The sequence below is a fragment of the Echinococcus granulosus genome (assembly GCF_000524195.1).
Source record: "Echinococcus granulosus chromosome Unknown EG_S00402, whole genome shotgun sequence".
Taxonomy (NCBI): Eukaryota; Metazoa; Platyhelminthes; class Cestoda; order Cyclophyllidea; family Taeniidae; genus Echinococcus; species Echinococcus granulosus.
The window spans coordinates 4,743-5,810 of NW_020170781.1; the positions used below are offsets into that span (position 1 = coordinate 4,743).

General features: G+C 35.7%; 1 protein-coding gene across 1 annotated transcript in view; it reads right to left on the reverse strand. All coding sequences in view use genetic code 11, as the record gives it.

The window, feature by feature from the left end:
- EGR_11132 (hypothetical protein) overlaps positions 1–1,068 on the reverse strand; it is a gene marked incomplete at both ends in the record, with an annotated part of 8,053 nt that overhangs the window by 4,669 nt on the left and 2,316 nt on the right. The window contains 2 exons of the mRNA XM_024500379.1: positions 194–286; positions 671–810. Of these exons, the coding sequence (XP_024345207.1) occupies positions 194–286; positions 671–810 (233 nt within the window). The remainder of the gene's footprint in view (positions 1–193; positions 287–670; positions 811–1,068) is intronic.

Below are 1,068 nucleotides of genomic sequence, written 5' to 3' on the forward strand. Positions count from 1 at the left end.
ATTGCACAACGGAGATTACAAGCCTTGCATCTTCTGATATCTGGTTATCAGAGGCGACGATGAGAAGGATAGGAAGATGGGTGTGCTTGGAATAGTTAATGTTCTTCGGAAGCCGTGAAGGCACAAAAGTTCGAAGGTTATAGGAACGAACATTTGCGAAGAAGGTTGTGATTCAACGTTTCCAATAGAAAACCTATGTACAAACAAATGTGTAGTCCCGATTGAAACAAAAACAGAAAGAGTTTCTTTAACATTGTAAAGATCTGGAATGAGAACTGCAATATTTCTAAGTGAAAAAACACAGAGAATGTAGCTGGCAATTAAAAAATGTGTAAAAAAGTCGAAAAGTCATATTTATTATGTGTAACAGCAAATCCAAGTGTTGTGAAGCAAGAAAAAACAGTAGAACCTCTTCGAAACGAATATTGATTAAGCACAATTGCAAAAACAAAAAAGGAGACCTTCCTACTCTTTAAATGGCACTAAAATGCTACGATGGCGGTGTCATTAAGAAAGTCCGAATGACAGTAGTCAACCCCCACCAATTACGCGCGATAGAAACTGCTCTCAAACCTGATTTGCAATCCAACGCAGGACACTCCTTAAGAGCAACACCACCCAACCAATAGCCACGAAAGGACTCCGGATTATTAATCCAATCATTATTTACAGATCGTAGGCTAAAACAAACACAAGGTTTACAGAATGTCCTAAAAGGCGCAGGCAAGACACTGTTAAAAAATGGAATGAAAAAATCGCGAAATATTTAAATGTGCATTTTTGGATTTTTTTTGCATTTTGAACACTTAACTAAAGAATTAATATATGAGTAATCTACTTTGATTTAAAGCCATTTAAGAAAACGTTTAAAGAAGTATACGCAAGTGCATTTTAGTTAAAAATAAAAGCGTTATTTAGTTAGGCATAAATACTTGCTATAATCTCCATAATTTCCTTATCAGGCAAGTCAATAAAATCACCTTGAAATTAATGACTTGTGCAATGCGTTAATTTCTATTTAACCGTCAGTTTCGATAAAAGGTCGCGTTGTCTTGCCTTTTTCAGGAC